At 37.6% G+C, this 21,398-nt stretch overlaps 1 protein-coding gene across 1 annotated transcript in view; it reads right to left on the bottom strand.

Annotated features, from left to right (window-relative positions):
* Positions 1-21,398, bottom strand: part of DENND6A (DENN domain containing 6A) — a 64,266-nt gene that overhangs the window by 9,913 nt on the left and 32,955 nt on the right. Inside the window, exons 9-14 of the mRNA XM_077776750.1 lie at positions 19,863-19,942; positions 18,694-18,756; positions 17,873-17,928; positions 10,682-10,804; positions 9,998-10,093; positions 7,718-7,812 (exon numbers count right to left, since the gene is read on the bottom strand). Of these exons, the coding sequence (XP_077632876.1) occupies positions 7,718-7,812; positions 9,998-10,093; positions 10,682-10,804; positions 17,873-17,928; positions 18,694-18,756; positions 19,863-19,942 (513 nt within the window). The remainder of the gene's footprint in view (positions 1-7,717; positions 7,813-9,997; positions 10,094-10,681; positions 10,805-17,872; positions 17,929-18,693; positions 18,757-19,862; positions 19,943-21,398) is intronic.

Here is a 21,398-nt window from a genome sequence, read left to right as displayed (position 1 = left end):
CCTGCCCTCACCCACATTTTGAAAAATAAATTCAAGAAGTGTCCCCTCCCCTACCTTGGTGTCCTAGGTTTTACTTTTATTTTTATTTATTTTAGTTTTTTTAGAAGGTAACATCTTTTTTTAATTTTTTAATGTTTATTTTTGAGAGAGAGAGAGAGACAGAGAGAGACAGAGAGACAGAGTGGGGGAGGGGCAGAGACAGAGGGAGACAGAACCCAAAGCAGGTTCCAGGCTCTGAGCTGTCAGCACAGAGCCCAACGTGGGCCTCGAACTCACAATCTGCGAGATCATGAACTGAGCTGACGTTGGATGCTTAACCAACCGAGCCACCCAGGTGCCCAGGTACTTGTCTTACCTTTAAATGGTAACATCAGGTGTGCCAGGGTGACTCAGTTGGTTAAACGTCTGACTTTGGCTCAAGTCATGATCACATGGTTTGGGAGTTTGTGCCTCGCACTGGGCTCTCTGCTCTCAGCACAGAGCCTGCTTTGGATCCTCTCTCTCCCTCCAGCTCTGCCCCTCCCCTACTCGCTCTCTCTCAAAAATAAACATTAAAAAAAATTAAAAATTGAAATAAATTGTAACTTCACTTGCCTAAAGAGGCTTCTCAGAGTAGCAATTATATTAGCTGGCAAGATATCACAAGAAGAGAAAACTCCAGACTGATATCCCTCATGAATCCAGATGTAAAAATCCTTAACAAAAATATTAGCAAATCAAATACAGCAACATAAAAAAGGACTATGTAACCATGACCAAATGGGCTTTATACAAGGAATGTTAAGGTTGGTTTAACATCAAAAATGCAATAAGATGGGGGCGCCTGGGTGGCTCAGTCGGTTAAGTGTCTGACTTCGGCTCAGGTCATGATCTCACGGTTCTGCAAGTTCGAGCCCCATGTCGGGCTCTGTGCAGGCAGCTCAGGGCCTGGAGCCTGCTTCGGATTCTGTGTCTCCCTCTCTCTGCTCCTCCTCCACTCATGTTCTGTCTCTGTCTCTCTCTCAAAAATAAATAAACTAAAAAAATATTTTAAAAAATGCAGTAAGATGCCATATTAATAATGAACAAAAACCACATGACAATCTCCATAGATACAGAAAAAGCATTTAACAAACTTCAACATCAATTCATGATAGTCATTCTCCAGAAACTAGGAATAGAAAGGCACTTTGTCAATCTAATGAATGACATCTATGAAAAACTACATCTAACATAATTAGACGTGTATATTGAAAACTACAAAACATTGCTGAGAAAAATTAAAGAAGACTAAACAATGGAGAGACATCCCAAGTTCCTGGATTGGAAGACACAAAAAAAAAAACCCAAACTGACTGCATATTAACATAATCGCTATCAAAATCCCACCTAGCTATCTGCAGAAATGGACAAAGTGATCCTAAAATTTATATGGAAATGCAAAAGACCAAGAATAGCTAAAATAACTTTGGATAAGAAGAACAAAATTAGAGGGGCGCCTGGGTGGCTCAGTTGGTTAAGTGTCAACTCTCTCAAAATAAATAGACTTTAAACAAACAAAAAAATACTTACATTTCCTGATCTCAAAACTTGCTATAAGACTACAGTAGGGGCCACTGAGTGCTCGGTTGGTTAAGTGTCCAACTCTTGATTTCAGCTCAAGTCATAACCTCACAGTTCGGGAGTCCTGCATTGGGCTCTGTGCTGACAGTGCAGAGCCTGCTTGGGATTCTCTCTCTCCTTCTCCCTCTGCCCAACTCATGTACCCTTGCATATGCTCGCTCTCAAAATGAATAAATAAACACTTTTTAAAAACCTACAGTAATAAAGACATTGTATTAGTGTTGCTTTTTCACAAAGGTACCAAGGCAATTTAATAGAAAAAAGATAGTCTTCAATAAATAGTGCTAGAGCAACTAAATTGTCAACATGCAAAAGATTATTTTGGACCTTTAAACCACATCATACACAAAAATAACTAAAGTGGTTCATAGACTTAGATTATTTTGGATCCTTAACCCATATCATACACAATAGGCAACTAAAATGGTTCATAGACTTAAATGTAGGTGCTAACATAATAAAACTTTTAGAAAATCTTAGAGACCTTGGGTTGAGCAATGAGTTCTCAGACACAACATCAAAAAGCCAATCCAGGAGAGAAAAAACTGATAGGCTAGACTTCATCAAAATTGACACATTTTTGTGGTTATCAGAGGTTAGGAGTGGGAGAAAGAGATGAAAATGATCAAAAGGTACAAACTTCTAGTTATAAGATAAATTAAGTATTGGGGATGCAATGCATAACATGATGACTTTCCTCAACACTGCTGTATAGTATATTTGAAAATTGTTAAGAGGATAAATTCCAAGAATCTTCATCACAAAAAAACATTATTTTCCTTTTTTTCTGGTATCTGTATGAAGTGATAGATATTAACTAAACTTAGTGTGGTAATCATTTGATAATATATGTAAGTCATTATGCTGCATACCTTAAACTTACACAGTGCTGTTTGTCAATTATATCTCAATAAAACTGGTGGGTAAAAACACTTTCACACTTCAAAAGACACCATTAAGAAAACAAAAAAAAGAAGCCAAATACTGTGAGAAAATATCTGTAAATCATATATCGAGAAACAGAATTCTGTCCAAAACACATAAAGATCTCTACAACTAAACAAGTAATCTGATAAAAAATTGGCAGTTTATTTTAAAAAATTTTAAATGTTTATCTATTTTTGAGACAGAGAAGACAGAGCATGGTGGGGGAGGGCAGAGAGAGAGGTTACACAGAATCCAAACCAGGCTCCAGGCTCAGAGCTGTCAGCACAGAGCCTGACGCAGGGCTCAAACCTATGGACCATGAAATCATAACCTGAGCCGAAGTCGGACACTTAACCGATTGAGCCACCCAGGTACCCCAAAAATTGGCAAAAGATTTAAATCAACATTTCATCTAAGAAGATATATGAACAACTAATAAGTAGATGAAAAGATGTTCAGAGCACCTGGACGGCTTAGTTGGTTAAGCATTCGACTCTTGATCTTGGCTCAAATCGTGATCACAGTTTATGAGACTGAGCCCCACGTGGGGCCTTGCGCTGATGGTGTGGAGCCTGCTTGGAATTTTCTCTCCCTCTCTCTCTGCCCCTACTCCACTTGTGCTCTCTCTTTCTCTCAAAATAAAATTTNTCTAAAAATAAAATTTAAAAAATAAAAAAAAAAAAAAAAAAAAGAAGTTCAACATCAATTATTCACTAGGGCAAAGCAAATGAAAACCACCATTTCAAACCCACTAAATGGCTATATTAAGAAAGACAGTATCAAATGCTGGCTGGGTATAAAGAAATAGGAACCCTCCACACTGCTGGTGAGAATGTAAAATGAGGGGCACCTGACTGGCTTAGTCAGAAGAGTGTGACTCTTGATCTCGGGGTTGTGGGTTCAAGTCCCACACTGGGCGTAGAGAGTAGTGCTGTGCTAAGCGAAATAAGTCAGTTAGAGAAAGACAAATACCATATGATTTCATTCATGTGTGAACTTTAACAAAACAAATGAGCACAGGGAAAAAAGAGAGAGGCAAACCAAGAAACTGACTTAACTATGGAGAATATACTGAATGGTAACAGAGCAGAGGTGGGTTGGAGAATGGGTGAAATAGGTGATAGGGATTAAAGAGTGCACTTGTGATGAGCACCGGGTGTTGTATGGAAGTGTTGAATCACTATATTGTATACCCAAAACTAATACTGGAACTTAAAAACAACAATATAAACTTAAAAAAAAATTCTTTAATGTAAAACGGTGGGCCACTTTGGAAAACAGTCTGGAGTGTCTTAAAAAGTTAAACAGGCATATCAATTCACGCTACTTTACCAATGATTTTATGCAAAAGTTCCTCTACTTAAAGCCCCAACAAAGAGACTTTTTCATTGTAAAAAGACAATAAACAGTAGACAACAGTATTACAATTAATCAAATAGTCTAGATTAATAGAACAAAAGCATGAAAATAAAATGTCAATATTAAATTAAGATTAAAAAAACTGTATCTTCTTAAAGCTAAGACTCTGGTGACTGCTGTGTTCTAAATTATCATTAAATCAGAGAGGACACCAGTGAAATGGAGGTGACTACACGACATTTACAGAGTGCCATGAGTCAGGAACTGTTTAATCTCCCAGCAAACAAAGAATTTGAAGCTTAAGCAGCTGTTCTGACTAAAAACACAAAGATCGGACTGCCAAGGTAAAGCTATTTGCTCTTTCCTCTATTTCTTAAGGCTTCTAACGATTTTGGTTTAAGACTGAGTCTAATATTTGTAAATAATATGATCTGAACTGGTATTGCTTGAGTCTAACATATCTATTTAGATTTATGTACATCCCTGAAGGGATCGTTCATAAAATAATATTATTAAATAATATTTCAAATATACCTGTGTAGGGGCACCTGGTGGTTCAGTGGGTTAAGCGGCCGACTCTTGATTTCCGCTCAGGTCATGCTCTCACAGTTAGTGGGATCTAGCCTTGCATCGGGCTCCATGCTGCTAGCATAGAGCCTGCTTGAGATTTTCTCTCTCTCCCTTCCTCTATGTGGCCCTCCCTGCTCTCTCTTGCTCTGTCTCTCTCAAAATAAATAAATAAACTTAAAAAAATTTGTAAACTACACATGTGTATACCAAAAGAAGTCTTTAAAAGTAACACATCATAACATTATTTAAAAATATTTTCAGGCTCTCCCCTAAGGTCAGGAACAAGACAGAGACGTCCACCTCTTGCCACTGTTATTCAACATAGTATTGGAAGTCTTAGCCTCAGCAATCAGACAACACAAAGAAATAAAAGGCATCCAAATCAGCCAGGAGGAGGTCAAACTTTCACTCTTCACAGATGACATGACAGTCTATATGGAAAACCCAAAAAATTCCACAAAACAATGCTAAAACTGATCCATGAATTCAGCAAAGTCACAGGATATAAAATCAATGCACAGAAATCAGTTGCATTCCTATAGACCAATAATGAAGCAACAGGAAGAGAAATCAAGGATTCAATCTCATATATGACTGCACCAAAAACAATAAAATACCTAGGAATAAATTTAACCAAAGAGGTGAAAAATTTATACACTGAAAACTATAGAAAGCTTATGAAAGAAATTGAAGAGGATACAGAAAAAAAAAGGAAAAATATTCCATGCTCCTGGATAGGAAGAACAAATATTGTTAAAATGTCAATACTATCCAAAGCAGTCTACATATTCAATGTATTCCCTACCAAAATAACACCAGCATTCTTCACAGAGCTAGAATAAACAATCCTAAAATTTGTATGGAACCAGAAAAGACCCCAAATAGCCAAAGTCATCTTGAAAAATAAAACCAAAGGTGGAAGCATCACAATCTTGGACTTCAAGATGTATTATAAAGCTCTAATCATCAAGACAGTATGGTGCTGGCACAAAAACAGACACTCAGATCAATGAAACAGAATACAAAACCCAGAAATGGACCTACAAACGTATGGCCAACTAATCTTTGACAAAGCAGGAAAGAATATCCAATGGAATAAAGACAGTCTCTTCAGCAAGTGGTGCTGGGAAAACTGGACAGCAACATGCAGAAGAATGAGCCTGGACCACTTTCTCACACCATGCACAAAAATAAACTCAAAATGGATGAAAGACCTAAATGTAAGACAGGAAGCCATCAAAATCCTTGAGGAGAAAGCAGGCAAAAACCTCTTTGACCTCGGCCGCAGCAACTTCTTATTCAACACATCTCTGGAGGCAAGGGAAACAAAAGCAAAAATGAACTATTGGGTCCTCACCAAAATAAAAAGCTTCTGCACAGGAAAGGAAACAATCAGCAAAACTAAAAGGCACCCCACAGAATGGGAGAAGATATTTGCAAACAATATATTATATAAAGGGTTAGTGTCCAAAATCTATAAAGAACTTCTCAAACTCAACACCCAAAAAACAAATAATCCAGTGAAGAAATGGGCAAGACATGAATAGACACTTCTCCAAAGAAGAAGGCCATCCAGATGGCCACCCAACCCATGAAAAAATGCTCAACATCACTCATCATCCGGGAAATACATATCAAAACCACAATGAGAGACCACCTCACACATGTCAGAATGGCTAACATTAACAACTCTGGAAACAACAGGTGTTGGCGAGGATGCAGAGAAAGAGGATCTCTTTTGCACTGCTGGTGGAAATGCAAACTGGTGCAGCCACTCTGGAAAACAGCATGGAGGTTCCTCAAAAACTTAAAAATAGAACTACCCTATGACCCAGCAACTGCACTAGTAGGTATCTATCCAAGGGATACAGGTATGTTGTTTCAAAGGGACACATGCGCCCTCAATGTTTGTAGCAGCGCTATTGATAATAGCCAAAATATGGAAAAAGCCCAAATGTCTATCAATGGATGAATGAATAAAGAAGTAATACTCCATATACCGAAAGGAGTATTACTCAGCAATCAAAAAGAATGAAATCTTGACATTTGCAACTACATGGATGGAACTAGAGGGTAGTATGCTAAGAGAAATTAGTCAGAGAAAGACAAATATATGACTTCACTCATATGAGGACTTTAAGATACAAAACAGATGAACATAGGGAAGGGAAGCAAAAACAATATAAAAATAGGGAGGGGGACAAAACATGAGACTCTTAAATATAGAGAACAAACAGAGGGTTGCTGGAGGGGTTGTATGGGGAGATGGGCTAAATGGGTAAGGGACTGGGGTGCCTGGGTGGCTCAGTTGGTTAAGCATCCGACTTTAGCTCAGGTCATGATCTTACTGTTCATGGGTTCGAGCCCCACATCGGGCTCTGTGTTGACAGTCAGCTCAGAGCCTGGAGCCTGTTTCCGAGTCTGTGTCTCCCTCTCTCTCTGACCCTCCCCTGCTCACGCTGTGTGTCTCTCTCTCTCAGAAATAAATAAAACATTAAAAAAAATTTTTAAATAAATAAATAAATAGGTAAGGGACTTAAGGAATCTACTCCTGAAATCATTGTTGTACCATGTACTAACTAACTTGGATCTAAATTATAAAAAATAAATATAGAAAGTAAAAATAAATAAATAAACCTGGAAAAAAAAAAAGAGACCCAGCTCTCTATTATCAACTCAACATTGGCAACATAAGTGCAGCTTATACCCTTCCAATAAATTAACACTGTTCCTTAAATAAATAAATACATTTATTAAGTTGTTAGCATAAGCAAAATATCTTTTCCTCAAGGAAAGTACAACATTTGACCACTTCCTTAATTAATACCGGTGCCACAGAAATTATATAATACTTGTTTTGAAACCTAGCAGAGAATTTTGTGCCAAGTTAAATAATTCAAGCTTCTACAAGGTTTTATTCAGTGTTGGAAATCCCCGTTTAATTGGGTTTATGTACATATATATATATACAAAAAATAGCTCAAATTTTTAAGGTTTCATTTTGTTATAATTCACTCCATGTTTGTAACACTAGATGTGCATTTTTTAATAGGAGGACATGATGAGGACATGATGGTTACACATAATTTTAGTGGGAAGTTATTATGCTCTTCTCTTAAGGCCTTTACGCAGTTTGCCTCCAAAAAGGTTATCATCAACATAATTAAAAAGGAATCAAGAGATTATAAACGAAGGGGAAGAAATAATCCTGCTCAGCCACATTACACAGTAAAAACAGAACAATGAGTTTATACTTTACCTGCAGGTTTAAGGTCTCCTATTCGAATAATGTGTGGCCAATGCTGGAGTGTTTTCGCAAAAAAAGGGTTGGTTACTCCTAATATGACTGAGGGCCTGCATAAAACAAAACAGAAGTGAGAAAAAGACAAATGCTCCATTAGCGAAGAACAGTTTATCATTTCTTTAGATTGAACAACACATTATCTTTTCCTTCACTCAACGCATTACATAACAACTATATGCCAGGCACCATATTTAGCCCTAGGCAAGTAAAGACGGAAAGACATGATCTTTCTAAAAGTATACAGGAAGAAGGTATGCATACCCAAATACAATGCCACAAATTAGAAAACGGTGAAGGTGGCATCAAACATCCAATAACTACAAAGGGGAAACTATGTCTACCAGGGAATTAAAAGACAGCTTCACCAAAGAGATGACATTTGCACAAAGATATGAAAGATGCACAGAAGTTCTCTGCCAAGTGGATAGGGAGGTAAAGGTAATGTAGAAGAACAAATAATACATGCAAAGCAATGAAATGAAATAGGGGAGTGCTTGAAGAACTACAAATAGCTCAGTAGTCCTACAGCACAAAGCAAGAAGGATGAATGGGTTAGAAATGAAAGTAGATGACTGGATGCTCGCCAGATCATTAAGTACCAAGTTAATATGCTAAGAAGTTTAGAAATCTTATAGGCAAATGGAAGCTACTAGAGAACCAAGTGGAAGGATGCCACATGAATGAAAATGTAGGAAAATCACTCTGGGGGAGATTTGAAATGTGTCCTACAAAGAGTGGAAGAGGTTTAGGAAAATCAACAGCAGATATGACAAAGATTGGAAACAGTAAGGCTGAGAATAGACTTTTGGAAAGAAGATAACAAATGTTATTATGAGAGATATTTTATGGCGTTAAATTGACAGAATTTGGTAAAACTTGGTGTTTTATATTAAGAAGGATAAATTTATGACAATTTAGGCAGTACCATTCATGAAAATAGGAAGAACCATGGGTTTAGGGAAGAAAACAAGAAGCACAAACAGAAAGAATTCAGTTTGTGCACGTTTAGTTTCAGGTGCCATTAAGATGCCCAGGTGGTAAAGTGGTAAAGAAAACAACAACAACAACAAAACCCCGGACATATAGGTCTGCACCTTGCAAAGATCTGGGCTAGGCAGATAAATTCAGTCATCGATAAACAGGTGTTAACAGAGTCTGTGGGTAGAGATAAGATTGCTCAGAAAGAATTATCAATGTGAAATCAGATCCCAGAACACAGTGCCTGAGAACACCAACACTTAAGGTGCTGGCAGAGACAGAGATGGCTGCACGGGGGACTGAGATGCACCACCAGGCAGGCAGGTGTCAAAGATTAAAATGCTTTCAAGTTCAACAGCTTAAGTGTTATTAAGAAAGGGAAGGCAGGAAAAATAGGGCAATACTGTACGCATGAGGTTGGGCAGTGAGAGGGTCTGATGACTTTGGCAAGAATGACTTTAGTGGAAGTGGAGAAATCAACCTGTGGAGTGCCTGGTGGCTCAGGTGGTTAAGCGTCCGGCTCCCAATTTGGGCTCAGGTCATGATTTTAGAGTTGTGAGATTGAGCCCCACATTCAGCTGCACACTGACAGCACAGAACCTGCTTGGGATTCTTTCTTTCTCCTTCTCTCTCTGTCCCTCCCCAACTTGCACAAGCATGTGCACTCTCTCTCAAAGTAAATAAATAAACTTGAAAAATAAAAAAGAAATCAAGCTGCAGTGGACTAAGAAGCAACCAGAAAGCCAAGAAGTAGAGACAGAGACAGTAAGCAGAGATTTGTTGTTGTTATTCTAGAAATTTCACTATGAAAAGAAGGTAAGCAATAGAGAAGGAGCTAAAGGGGAAAGGGTAAGATAATTTTTTCCTCTTTGACATATTGGGAATATTTTCCCTGTTTCCATGCCAATTCAATGAAGAGGAAGAAGGAAAAGGAAGTTATAGAGCAATAAGAGATAACTGATGCTTCTTGCCTAAAGCAAGAAAACAGAACTCATAGTCAGATAGCTATTAATGACAATACAGCTTTCACTAATAAATAAATAAAATCATTGAAAAAAAATAAGTTTGACACTTGACATGTAGAAGTATTACAAGCAGCTCCTCAAAGAAAAAAAAAACAAAAGCAAAAACAAGAAACAAGCAGCTCCTCAAACCTTCTGTTACAAAATCAAGATGCCAATAAGCTCAAAATTTAATTTTACATAATTTGATTAAATAGGAAATACTTGGTCAATAAAAGTTATTTTGTTTACTCACGGGGCTTGAGTACGAGTAGTATATTCTTTGAATTCACTATCATGAATAGTGAAATAAGGTCGGAAGTCACTGAAGTACTTTAATGGAGAAATACAGCTGTGGAGTAAGAACATTTACAATAAAGGACACAAAAATTAAAGGCCCTACTCAATAACTATAAAACATCAATACACACAGTATACCCACATGGGATTACTGATTTCAGTAAACAGTAAACTCACTTCAGGAAACTAGAAAGACAAATGGAAATACATAATTATATCGAATGGAGTACGATATATCGTGTTCGAAAGAACACGGGACTTGGGGCAGAAGATGAGTTGAAATTCTGGCATTACCATTCCCTAGTTACAGGTCTTTTACTAGACACTTACCATTCATGTAAAGTCTGCAGGGGCCAACTTTGTGCAAGTGAATGAATGTTTCTTGCTCAAAAAAAAAAAAAAAAAAAAACAAAACAAAAAAAAAAAAAAAAAAAACAGAACCAAAAAAAAAACAAAACCCAAAAACATGGGTCCAGTCCTCCTGGAGCCTGAATTACTTTTCTCATCCATGAAACAGGGCTATAATGAGCACACCCTTCTTACAAGAGAGGTGTTGTCTGGATCAGTGCAACGAGTGTACAAACATATCACAGATGGGAAAATGCTGCAACTATCGCCATCAGGAACCAAATATACTCACTTCACAAGTGCCAGTACAGTCTCTGACGACTCTGAAGGTGACGGTGCCATGACCACGAGGGGCTCCCCCAACAGGACCAGCTCCCAAAGCATCTGACTATGAAGGAAAACTGGGCAGAAACACCTGAAAGGTGTTTATACAGAAGAAGTGTTATTTATCCAATCCTGTTTAAGTTGTTAGATAATCATTCTAAAAACTTCATACTGATAGATTCTTCCAGCTCTTTGCACCTTGCTGTGACATACAAATTCATTTAGAATATGGTGATGCATAAGTCTCTTTTGTCCACATAAAAAAACATATCAATTTGACTCATTCCAAGTTTTAGGAAATGAAACGTGATATACTGACAAACACACATAATGGCTCACAAATAATAAAAGCACATAAAATAGTTATTAAGTTGTACCATATGATAGACCTATTTCATCAATGGTGCTTCTTACATTTGAATTTCTATTGTAAAATTTTGAAGAACAGGAAAAATTAATTTCCCAAAGGATGTTTATTGGATGTAATTAATTAAAAGCCAAGGCATTCAATGTTAAAAAATGATGGAAACAAATCACAAGAGGGAGTTCTAAGGCCAAAGAACAGAATGATTTCCTGGGCAGATCCTTCCCTTACAGAAATGGTGCCTATTTTTACAGTAGCCCTGGAACCAGGTGGAAGCCTATCAGGACAGCTCTGGTACATGACTTAGCCTCAGACATTTGGTGACCTTTATTTATTTAGTAATTTCCTCCATTAGGGTAACAACTTTTCCTACTAGGTTAGAGAAAAAAAATACTTATCTATTTATAAAAATCACAATCAATCTACCTAGTTAAAAACATAAATAAATACACATAAGAAAAAAAAAGACAGAAAGCCTCTTTTGTCCACATTAAAAAACATCAATTTGACTGATTCCTTTAGAAAATGAANGTGTTATGTGGAAACGAATTTGACAATAAACTATTTGTAAAAAAAAAAAAAAAGAAAAAGAAAATGAAATGCAATATATTGACACAAAGAATGGCTGCCAAATAATAAAAGCATATAAAATGATTAAATCGTACCATATGGTAGACCTATTTTATCAACATTGTTTTCTTGCATTTGAATTTCTAATGTAAATATTTAAAAAAAAAATTTTTTTTTTATGTTTTATTTATTTCTAGGAGAGAGAGAGAGACAGCGTGAGCAGGGGAGGGTCAGAGAGAGAGGGAGTCACAGACTGAAACAGGCTCCAGGCTCTGAGCTTGGCAGTCAGCACAGAGCCCGATGCGGGGCTTGAACCCACAACCGCGAGATCATGGCCTAAGCGAAAGTCGGACGCTTAACCAACTAAGCCACCCAGGCGCCCCTTAAAAATTTTTTTAAGTTTATTTACTTTTGAGGGAGACAGACAGTTCTGGCTGGGGAGAGGCAGAGAAAGGAAGACACAGAATCAGAAGCAGGCTCCAGGCTCTGAGCTCAGCACAGAACCCGACACAGGGCTCAAACCCACAAACCATGAGATCATGACGCTCAATCGACTGAGCTACCCAGGTGCCCCTCTATTGTAAATATTTTGAAGAAAACAAGAAAATTAAACAAGAAAGAGAGAAAGAAAAAGAAAAAAGCTCAAGTGCAAAAATACAAAACAGATTTGTGAAACAGAAATTAGGGAAATTTAGTTTTGACTATTCAAAGGCAAGAAAATAAATGTGAAGGAAGTGAAAAAAACCCAAAAACAAAACAATAAACAATTCAAGAATAAGGCAAAGGAGCTCTTCTTCTTCCTTTTTCTTTCCTAAACAATTGAATCCAACAGAACGCGGTGCATGGTAGGCATCTCTGCCAGGAAAGAAAGGAAGACATGAGGGCTCACAGCAGGCTATGAGGGCTTATGTGAGATAAGGGAGACATTCACATGGAGGAGGTGGCTTGTTGTAGGGCTGTTGGAACTCAAATGTGGTGAGGAAGGTGTATATTTGTGAAGGTGAACTGGTTTGAGATGACAGAGGCCAAAAAGTGTGAAGGGCCTGGAGGGGCAGCCTGGTGTGCAGTATCAGAGCCAGAGTATGTTGAAGTTGTCCAATGGTGCGATGTAAGAGCAGGGGAAATAGGGTGTGTGCAAGGAGAAGTGGTCTGGGATGAGGTGTAGGAGCACTGGAGGGTAAGATGGGCTTTTCTGTGGGGGTTGGCCTAACATCAGGAGCTAGAGCACAAGCAAGCATATGGACAGGGGGCCTAATGTGCAATACAGATGCCTAACTGGGGTAGGAGGGTAACGTGGGGGTAATCTGGCATGGAGCACAGCCTGAGAAGGTTGAGGAAGGGCATCTATGAAGAAGGGCAGGTGGGTGTGGAGTGTCAGAGCACGAGTTGGGTAAGAAAGTTATTTGCACAGAGGAGAGGGTTTAAGCAGCGATGAGATACTGGTTTTAACATGGACTCATCAAATAAGTAAATAAATTAAGGATAATAGGAGGTAGTTCCTCAGAAAGGGAAAAGAAATACCAATACAGAAAGAAAGAAAGAAAATTAGAATTAATCTGGTCTTATAAGATTGGAATTGGGGGTACTGGTGTGACTTTACGGTTTTCAATATACATGGATATAGAAATAAATATATATGCAAAAATGTATACGTATTATATATGAGTAGGTACATATGCATCCCTGTACAAATATATTATACATACTCCCTAGCTCTGTCCACTGAGAGGGCCTAAAATCAGTGATATTCCAATAGCAATGAGCACAACCAGTACCCAGATTTTGGCTTCTGAATCCTATTCTCCACTAAAAAAAGGCAAGGCTTTTTGTAGAAATAGCTGATTCCAAGGCTAAGGAAAAAAAAAGTACAAGAAAATCTTGGAAACCAAGATAACACATATCCACACAAAAGCTTATACACAAATGTTCATAGCAGCATTATACATAACAGACAAAAAAAATAGAAGTCATCCAAATATCCTTCAGGGAATTAATGGTAAATAAAATGTGATAGCCACACAACAGGACATCATAAAATGAAAGAAATGATTCAGGCTTCTACATGGATAATATATATACAATTTTGAAACAGTCACAAATTTACAGAAAAGTGGCAAGTATGTGTATGTGGGAAAGTATATATTTAATAGTGGAATACCTTAAGGCATTAAAGCTGTAAATTACTTTTTCTCACAAGTACTGTATATATTATCAGTAAGGCAAATATAGACAGCAAGTACAGTTATAAGATGAAGCATTCTCTGAAATTACAGTACACTAGCAATATCTCTTATATAAAGTACTTTTATTGGGGGAGATAAATATTAAATATTCAAGAAAGAAACCTATCTCCAGCTCTAACTTTAATAAATATTGATGGTATGCATCTAATTAACTGCAGTATAAAATTACTAAAATGAGAGGTCTGTAGGGAAATCATAGGGTATTTTTTCAGTATTATTAAAAAAATTTTTTTAATGTTTATTCATTTTTTAAGAGACAGAAAGACAGAGCATGAGCGGGGGAGGGGCAGAGAGAGAAGGAGGCACAGAATCTGAAGCAGCCTCCAGACTATGAATTGTCAGCACAGAACCCGATGCGGGGCCCGAACTCACTAATTCTGAGATCATGACCTGAGCCAAAGTCGGATGCTTAATTGACTGAGCCACCTAGGCCTCTCAGTATTATTTTTATATCTCCATTCTGGAGTGCCACGCTTTAGGCTAAGCTTTCCTACCATCCCCAACCCCTGCCAAAAGCCATCCCCTGGCAAAAATGAGAAACTTACTCTAAATAGATAAATAAATGAAGAGATACGTATATAAATAACTAATAAAGGTTTCAACCTTTTTCAGAATGATATAGCATGTTATTATAATCTTGAAAATTAAAAGAAACTAACATCTATCAAAGAGCATCAGACACATTTTATGTAGTAACAGTAATAGCCTTTTACACTCTTTGAAACACAAAAACACTCCTGTTATGTGTCCTGCCAATGGGGTAGAAAGCCAAGATGGCTTCATTCTCAAGACGAGGGCAAGGAGGAACAGGACAACACATAACTGATGTGCCTCCTGCTGTGTGAAGAACCAACAGCAAGTATCATCAGGTCCTTGACTCTAGGCAAGATAATGTCCATTTCTTTCAACAGAAAACTGTCCCTCATTTCTAAGTCCAACTTAAAAACTGAAGGAGAAGACCATTTATGTGATGGAGAGATCCGAACAAAGTCATGGTCCATGGATGTGTGATAGTTTAACAAGCCTTGACCTGGTAAAAGGAAGGAGACAAGCCTCTACACTCAACTGCATCTCTGGCACTCAGCATCAAACTCTTTCCAGGTTTTTGTCCTTTGCTCTCAAGCTCACTCTTGGTATAAAAATATCACCTTCAAAATAATGATAAACATTCAAACTCTTATTCACAGGAATAAACGTACAATGTAAGCTCCTCACACACAAAATGAAGAGTGCTGTCCTGGACAAAGCACTAATCTGAGCATCAGATGTTAAATGCTCAGCGCAACGCTATCTCTGTGTGAGGCTATTATTCAAGTTTGCATTTTCTCACCTCCTGAGCAACAAGAATTAAAAGAGCAACACACTGAGGTGCCTGGGTGGCTCAGTTGGCTAAGTGACTGACTTCGGCTCGGGTCAGGATCTTGCGGTTTGTGGGTTTGAGCCCCACATCGGGCTCTGTGTGGACAGCTCGGACCCAGTAGCCTGCTTTGGGTTCTGTGTCTCCCTCTCTGACTCTCCCCTGCTCATTCATTCTCTCTCTCTCAAAAATAAATAAACATTTAAAAATTAAAAGAAAAAGAACAACACACTAACTTGTCCTACTTTAAAAATAATAACGTCATTCGTAATCAGGAGAAAAGATACATCCTAGTAAAAAGTGTTAGTGGTAGGAATAATTAATTACCATGAAAGCAAAGATAACTGAAAACAAACTGAAAAGCATTTAGACTTGCACCCAGCAGTTCAAAAGAAAACATGTCAAGTAATCAAATTCTATAATAACTTGTGCCAGCTCTTCACTTATTCCTAAATGAATGAAGTATCAAAACTACAAACAGTATGGATCCCTCTTAGTATATTTTTCCTGTAATAATTATTCATTTATTTGGAGGGCACTCCCCCTCTTTATTCTAAGAATGCCACATTTAATTTTTTAAAAGAAAATCAATTTGGGGGTGCCTGAGTGGCTTAGTCAGTTGAAAGTCCGACTTCAGCTCAGATCATGATCTCACAATTTGTAAGTTCAAGCCCTGGATCGGGCTTTGCACTGAGAGAGCAGAGCCTGCTTTGGATTCTCTGTCTCCCTCTCTCTCTCTCTGCCCCTACTCTGCTTGCACATGCTCTCTCTCTCAAAAATAAATAAATGTTAAAACATTTTTAAAAGAAAATCAATTTATTTTTAAGATTTATCATTTATATATAGTAAAATTCACACCTAACAAATTATAGAACACTTCCATCACTCCAAAAATTCCCTCATCCCCTTTTACTCAATTTCCCTCTCCCACCCTCCAGGCAACCACTGATCTGATTTCTGTCCCTCTTCTAAAATATCTATAAATGGAGTCATTCAATAAGTAGCTCTTTAAAATCTAGCTCCTTTTGCCAAACACAATGCTTCTGAGAGTCACCTATGTGACTGGCTGTATCAATGGTGCTCTCTTTTTTTAATTGCTAAGTAGTATTCCACACACATACAAGAATCACATTTGTTTATCCATTTACCAGCTTATGGACATTTGCATTGTTGCCAGTTTTAGGCTGGTATGAATAGAGCTGCTATAAACATTTGCATATAGGTCTCTGTGAGGATATACACTTTCCTTTTTACTGGATAAACTCCTAGAAGTGGGATAAGTAGACTGTGCTAGGGCCAAGTATATAAAACAAATGAAGCACATAGAACTAATCATCCTTTGATGATTAGTAGTACTCCATGCAGTTTAAAGGTCACACATACACATAATTTCACACACACACAAATCAAACCAAAAATCCCATTCTGAGTCTTTCACAGGACTCTCGATTGTATGTATTACTATTTAATAACTACTCAGCAATAGCAGTGGTTTCTCAGGCTGAGCTATACAGCAGAAACACCCGGGAGCTGGAACGTGGGCACTAATCCAAAGATTTCTATTCAGCTGCCCTGGGTAAGGCACAGGCATTGGTACTTTTTTCCTATTCTTTTTTATGTGCTAGATTCTCTCTTTCCTTTTTTTATTTTGCATTTTAAAAAGTTTCAAACATACAAAAAAATAAAGACAATAGTGTAAGAACCCCCTTGATATATCATCTAGAGTTAACAATATTTTACCATTTTTACTTAATTAATTTTTTTCTTACTTAAGTATTTTTAAGTCTCAGGCTCTACCGACTAAGCTAGCTGGGCACTTCTTACTGAAGTATTTAAAAAAAAATGTTTTTAACATTTATTTATTTTTTGAGAGAGAGAGAGAGAGAGAGAGAGAGAAAATGAGTGGGGGAGGGGCAGAGAGAAGAGTAAGACAGAATATGAAGCAGGCTCCAGGTTCTGAGCTATCAGTACAGAGCCCAACGTGGGGCTCAAACCCATGGACCATGAGATCATGATGTGAGCCGAAGTTAGGTGCTTAACTGACTGAGCCTCCCAAGCACCCCTTACTGAAGTATTTTATTTATTATTTTTTAAAATATTTTTTAAAATGCTTATTCATTTTTGAGAGACAGAGTACAAGCAGAGGTGGAGTTGAGAGAGGGAGACACAGAATCAGAAGCAGGCTCCAGGCTCTGAGCTATCAGCACAGAGCCTGATGTGGGGCTCGAACTCATGAACTGTGAGATCATGACCTGAACCAAAGTCAGCCACTTAACTGACTGAGCCACCCAGGCACCCCTTTACTGAAGTATTTTAAAATAAAACACAAATTTCATGACATTTCACCTCAAAATAGTTAAAAATCCATCTCTAAAAACCAAGTCCATTTTCTTACACCATTACAATACCATTCTCACACTAAACCAAACAAAAAATAATTTGTTTCTACCATGTAATAGCCAATCCACATCCAAATTTCCCTTGGAAAGGGAAATCAAAGCTTGTAACATGTAGTCAGAGATAAACCATTTTCCAGTTTTCTCCACATTTAAAAACATTCATTTTCTAAAGAAATTAAAAACAATATCACAAAGCAAAGGAGAAAAGGCACTTAATAAAATTTACCTGAAAAGATCCACCTCATGAACAGTAGGTAAAATAACAGATATATGTGTGTCTGCCTGTGATAAAAAAGAAAAAATACAGAAGATGTCACTAAAATGTACAGAAATTGATTTTTTTAAAAATGTCTACCTATCTAGTGATCAATAAGCCATGTTGCCCTATCTTTTAAGATTCTCTTCCTCCAGGAGCAGCCACAAAGAGATTGGGCCTTAGCAATCTCTCCTAACATAGTAGAAGGTCAAGGATGACAGATTCCTTGGATAAAACATTAATCCAAAAGTCAGATGACAGATTAATTCACAACTGCACAAAATATTACCATAATACTAGTTGATGTATATATATAACAGGCAAAATTAGTTTTCCTACTGCTTTCCATTTTAATTAAATTCACACAATGGGAGCATTAACATACCAGTTAAAACATTTCAAATAAAAACTTCAACCCCACCCACGAACAGATGTGGCTGTGGAGGAAATGAAAGGCAATCATAACTAAAGAATCCTTTTGCCTGAGTTTCCTAAAAACAAAAGACTGTTGACCATTCTTTTAAGAAGATGAGAGGTTTTATGTACTTTCCCCTAGTCCTCACAAGTTAGAGTATAAATTCTGAGTTCTCCAGTGTCTGCTAGATAACAAACAAGAAAATCTGAGAAACATTAGAAAGTTTATTATCAACTTATTACAAAATTATTTAATGGGATATTTCAGTAATATTCAGAAATACACCAAAACCCCAAGAAGCTCTACATTTGCTAGTTTAAGAATTCTGTTAAAGAGACGATATATGCTGGATTATGCTACCAAAGTACCACACTACCTGCTGAGTTAACTGCGCTATTTGAGTGGTCCCAGGCTTGTCATGACATGTGGGAATCCGTACCTTAAAGAGAAAGAGAAGAAATTAACTTTGACTATAAAAGAACGTCCTTTACATAATTTGTGGGTCCCACCACAACAAAAGATCAGAGATATTCTTACCACTAAGAAAGTACACTCAGCAATGCCTAAAAAGCCATAAAAACAAAGTTTTTATACCAGATTTAAAAACTACAGTCTTATTTATCTTTAGTCACAGCAGAAGGTAGGTGAACCAACATCTCCATATTCCCATACACATGGAAATCGCTAACTCACTGAGAAGCAAATGTGCTGAAAAATGGAAAAAGGGCATCAACTTCATACCGCTTCCTGTTTATTGTTCCAATCTTTGCTTCATTAATATACACACACCCAAACACACCCTCTCAAGCTTGCCAAATTATGGGATAAATCTCACAGGGAACCATGAGAACTCTCAACCCAGAGCTAAGAGTACTACTTTGATAATCTCCCAGGGAAAAAACAGAACACATCCTACAGAAATGAGTACATCTAAAAACACAGCATTGCCAAAAATAAGTCCAACTTGAAAATGAATTGCAAAAGCATTCCGAGCACATTCATACAAAGCCTGAGAGCAAAATGTTAATTCATCAAAAAAAAAGAAAGAAAGAAAGAAAGAAAGAAAGAAAGAAAGAAAGAAAGAAAGAAAAGAAAAGAAAACTAAATAAAAACACAGTATCCTAGGATGGACATGTTTGGTCTGACATCACACATTAAGAAATTTATTACTAAGAACCAATGGCTTTCCTAATTTCTTTTCAGTTTTACTAATTCATACTCGACTCTACAAGTATTCTACAATGCCATCCATCTCTGGAGGGCCATGGAGTTGCTGAAGTCTCCAAGGTTGTATTTATAGTTACATGTATTATAGAAAAATGACACCCTTGTGCAAACTCTACAGGATGAAATGGGACAGGTGGCCCCTGGAGTTGTGGAACTAATGGTTCTGTGCAGCAGGATGAACTGTGGGATCTCTGTAACTCCTCACATACAAATGACAACAATACTGACACTGAACATTATTAGGAAGTTAAAAAGCAAAACTCATCTATGAACTTCCTAGAGGTCTCAGGAAAGAAGACAAATGATAAAAGCTATTACCTTCATTACAACCCCCATAATAGGCAGGTGTAATGTCTTCCCTGGCACTGGGGCAGGCCATCGATCAACATCATTACAAGCTGAAAAAGTAATACAATATTTCCTTAGTATAAGTTCAAATTGTAAAATATGAAAAATGGACCATTAGAAATTAGAACTCCAGGGGCGCTTGGGTAGCTCAGTCAGTTGAACGTCCAACTTTGGCTCAGGTCGTGACCTTGTGGTTCATGAGTTCAAGCCCCATATTGGGCTTTCTGCTGTCAGCATGGAGCTCACTTTGGATCCTCTGCCCCCTCTCTCACTCTGCCCCTCCCCTACTTGCACACTTTCTCAAATATAAACATTTAAAATTTTAAAAATTAAAAAAAAAAAAAGAAGTTAGAACTCTATGTTCTACAGAGCAGGAAAAATATACTAGGAAGGACAGAAGATAAAAGATAAAAGAAGGGTGCCTGGGTGGCTCAGTCAGTTGAGCATCCGACTTTTGATTTTGGCTCAAGTCATGATCCTAGGGTCGTGGGACTGAGCCCCGTATCATACTCTGTGCTGAGTGTAGAGCCTGCTTGAGTTCCCCTCCCTCCCTCCTTCCCCTCCCCTTCCCCCCTCCCTCTCCTTCTCTCTCACCCCCTCTGTCCCTCTCCCCCATTTGTGTTCTCTCTCTCTCTCTAAAATAAAATAAAAGCAAAAATTAAAAAGGTAACAGAGAAGTAAAAGTGGTGACAATATCTTACATTTCACCAGAAATATATCTGTGTTCTTTTTTTTAAAGTTTATTTTATTTTGAGAGAAGGAAAGAGAGAGGGAGGGGCAGGGAGAGAGGAAGAGAGAATCCCAAGCAGGCTCCACACTGTCAACCCAGAGTCCAACATGGGGCTTGAATTCATGAACCATGAGATCATGACCTGAGCCAAAATCAAGAGTCAGATGTTTAAACAACTGAGCCACCCAGGCACCCCAAAATATACCTATGTTCTAAGATATAACTAGTTCATAAATTTTTTGAAAGAGAGTTTTCCTATTCACTCATTACTATCAAAATTAGCTACAAAAGCATAACACCCGCAGAGCTGTCAACTTCTTATTTGTTCATTATTATCCTAATAAACAGGCATCATCTATGTTGCAAAAGGAGATAATAAAAGATAATGGTCTTTTGTGTTTGTAGGTAAAGATGAAGAAGAATAGATTTTCATTTCTCTCCTACATATAACTGTTAAAATTCATTTTTTTAAATTTTTTAAGAGATATTTTTTAATTTTTTAATTTTTTTTTTGAGAGAGAGGGAGACAGAGTGGGTGAGGGGCAGAGAGAATGGTGAGACAGGATCCCAAGCAGGCTCTGTGATGTCAGCCCAGAGCCCAACATAGGACTCGAATTCATGAACCGTGAGATCATGACCTGAGCTGAAATCAAGAGTTAGATGCTTAACTGACTGAGCCACCCAGGCATCTCTAGCCCTTAAAATTCTTAACTAAATTTTTTGAGGAAGTCAACTTTATATTTATCAGCCATTTCCAGGAAAATTTTTAAAACTCC

This window comes from Crocuta crocuta, unplaced genomic scaffold, assembly GCF_008692635.1.
Source record: "Crocuta crocuta isolate KB4526 unplaced genomic scaffold, BGI_CrCroc_1.0 scaffold87, whole genome shotgun sequence".
Lineage (NCBI taxonomy): Eukaryota > Metazoa > Chordata > Mammalia > Carnivora > Hyaenidae > Crocuta > Crocuta crocuta.
Note: the sequence above shows the minus strand (reverse complement) of the source record. Positions and strands in the feature narration are given on the sequence as shown.